The sequence below is a fragment of the Poecilia reticulata genome, unplaced genomic scaffold, assembly GCF_000633615.1.
Source record: "Poecilia reticulata strain Guanapo unplaced genomic scaffold, Guppy_female_1.0+MT scaffold_1195, whole genome shotgun sequence".
Taxonomy (NCBI): Eukaryota; Metazoa; Chordata; class Actinopteri; order Cyprinodontiformes; family Poeciliidae; genus Poecilia; species Poecilia reticulata.
This window is the reverse complement of record NW_007615934.1, coordinates 1,199-3,955: the sequence shown is the minus strand read 5'-3', so window position 1 is coordinate 3,955 and position 2,757 is coordinate 1,199. Positions and strand designations below refer to the sequence as shown.

Here is a 2,757-nt window from a genome sequence, read left to right as displayed (position 1 = left end):
CCTAGTTGACCTAGTTGACCGTCCTAGTTAACCTAGTTGACCGTCCTAGTTAACCTAGTTGACCGTCTGACCGTGTCCAGTCCTCCTGTATCGATGCTCCTCTGACCTCCAGCAGCTTCGTCGTTGTCAGGATCGTTGTTGAGAAACGGCAGAAATCCGAGACGTTATCATGAATCAGTAAATCCTCCAGGCTGAAAGCTGGACGCTGAGCTGCTGACACTTAGCTTTGGTCAGAGCTGAGCAGCGGGAAGAACGACCCGCCGGACAAATGATGAAATATAACTGAATGAAGCTCCGAGGAATTTTAGAGGAACTTTGATCATTGGAGGAATGAAACTAAACATGAACTGGTTCTCTAAAAGAACTGGTTCCCATTCCCAGGTGTAGTGATGCGTTTCTCACACAAGGAGGCAGCAGAGAGGTTTGTTTCTTGTCTGCAGCCTGCCAGTCAGAACCCAGGGCCCAGTTTAACCCGGTTTGTCCCTGCAGGTTCGTCTGCTGACCTGCTGCAGTGTCTGACAGTCCGACCCGACGGGTCAGACGGCGGCGCCCTGCTGCAGCACTGCGTCCCGAATAGAACCAGAACCAGGATCATCAGACCTGCAGCCAAACTCTCTGATGAGCCCACTGACACCAGAACCAGAACCAGGAAGAGGCCGGCTCTGCAGAGCGCCAGGCGCAATGGGAGGCCGGGCCGGCCGCGCCGCCGGTCACCCGACCCCCAGGAGGTGGAGCAGGAGGAGGAGAGGGGGGCGGAGGACGAAGACACCGGTGACCCCACCTGGACCCCCAGGGGAGGTGAGATCAGAACCAGAACCTGCTGGGTGAAGGTCCATCTCAGATCTGACTCGTCCCCTCCTCTGTGTCCCCTCAGACCGGCCTCCGGCTCCGTCAGAGCCAGAACCGGACTCTGGGCCAGAACCGGACTCTGGGCCAGGCCTGCAGCAGGTGAAGCTGGAGCTGGACAGCACGGTGTGCGACGTGTGTGGGAAGGTGATGAAGAACAAGTCCAGCCTGGCGCGTCACTCCTTCATCCACACGGGGAAGAAGCCGTTCGCCTGCCACCTCTGCCCGCTGCGCTTCAACCGCCGCGACAACCTGCGCCACCACCTGAGCCGGCTGCACCCGGACGGCGCGCCGCTCCGCCAGCGCCGACCGTTGGCGCCGGCCTGGCTGTGCGCCGTCTGCGGGAAGACGTTTGTCTGCCGGTCGCGGCTGAAGACTCACGAGGCGATCCACTCTGGCGTGAAGCCGTTCCGCTGCGACCTCTGCCCCAAGGCCTACATGCGCACCAACGACCTGCAGCACCACAGGAACGTGGCGCACAGCTCCGGCGCCGGCCCGGCGCTCCGCCCCGCCTCGCTGCTCTGCCACCTCTGTGGTAAAGAGTTCAAGTGCCGCTCGCAGCTCGCTATCCACTTCCAGACTCACACCGGCGAGCGCCCGCACCTCTGCGACATCTGCGGCCGCAAGTTCGCCCGTCAGTACCAGCTGAAGCGCCACAAGGCGCTGCTGCACCCGAGCCGCGCCACCGTGGAACCCAGCCCGCCGCCTGACGCGCCGTTCACCTGCAGCGTCTGTGGCAGGCGGCTGAAGTCTGACACGCAGCTGACCGAACACGCTCGCATTCATGTGGGCGACAACCTGCACCACTGCAGCGTCTGCCTGCGCGGCTTCCAGCGCGCCGGCTACCTGCGGCAGCACCACCTGCGAGTGCACCTGAGGGCAGCGGCGGGCGAGGCGCCGTGCGGCTCCAGGCAGCGCCGCGCCCAGCTCCTTCCCCTGCACCGTCTGTGGGAAGGCGTTCCGGTTCCGCTCGCTGCTGGCCAGCCACGCCCTGGTCCACAGCGACGTGCGACCGTTCGCCTGCGACTTCTGCAGCCGCAGCTTCCGCCGCCTCAGCCACCTGAAGAGGCACCGGCAGGCGGTGCACGCCGACGGGGCGCGGCCGCCGCAGAGCTTCGTCTGCCACATCTGTGGCAAAGACAAGAAGTGTCGCTCGCAGCTCGCCAGGCACGTCATCATCCACACCGGGGAGCGGCCGTACGCCTGTGACCTCTGCCCCGCCCGCTTCAATCGCCGCGGCAACCTGCAGCAGCACCAGAGGCGCATGCATGGCATGGGCAAGGCTGGCGAGGCTCCGCCCATCCTGTTCCAAGACGAGGACGATGCGCCGAGCTACAAGCAGGAGGAGCTGCAGGACCATGTGGGCGGGGCCAGCGAGGACCATGTGGGCGGGGCCAGCGAGGATCATGTGGGCGGGGCCAGCGAGGACCATGTGGGCGGGGCTGGTGATGATGACGAGCAGCTGGACGCCACCTGACCAGACGGTGCTCTGAGCCGCTCGCAGCCTAACCTGCTGTCCTTTATACGCTGTAACAGCCGTGTGGTTGCCTGTTACCGTGACAACCACACAGTTAACCTGACAACAGACAAGCTCCAGCCACTCACTGTGACATCACGCTGACTCCACCCCCTTCACTAGCTCAGGCTGGGGGGCGGAGTCACAGGAGGAGGGAGGAGCCAAAGTAATCGCTCAGGTCAACCAATCAGGAAGCAGCAGCTTCCTGACGGTTCTGGTTCTGGTCGGGTTCTGCCTCAGTGATGATTTCTGTTTTCTTTCTGTTCGGACCTCTGTGGTTCTGCTGGCTCTGCCTGTTTAAATAAAAACCTTCTTCTGATGTTGCGTGGTTTTATTTTTTAAAGGAGGCCTTTATTTTGACAGTCTTCACACAGGAAGTCATAGAGCATTGAGTC

The 2,757-nt window shown here is 62.1% G+C and overlaps 1 protein-coding gene across 1 annotated transcript; it reads left to right on the top strand.

The window, feature by feature from the left end:
- Window positions 1-6: 6 nt before the first annotated feature.
- On the top strand, window positions 7-2,152 carry LOC103461370 (zinc finger and SCAN domain-containing protein 10-like). The gene is made up of 2 exons (XM_017303635.1): window positions 7-798; window positions 875-2,152. Exons 1-2 carry the CDS (start codon window positions 390-392, stop codon window positions 2,053-2,055), a joined length of 1,590 nt encoding a protein of 529 aa, XP_017159124.1. The 5' UTR covers window positions 7-389; the 3' UTR covers window positions 2,056-2,152.
- Window positions 2,153-2,757: the final 605 nt, after the last annotated feature.

Bases quoted from the DNA above. Each gene is read 5' to 3' on its own strand.
- LOC103461370 (XM_017303635.1), top strand. From the start codon at position 390: ATGCGTTTCTCACACAAGGAGGCAGCAGAGAGGTTTGTTTCTTGTCTG. The intron at 799-874 runs GTGAGATCAGAA...GTGTCCCCTCAG, and splicing joins CACCTGGACCCCCAGGGGAG to ACCGGCCTCCGGCTCCGTCA.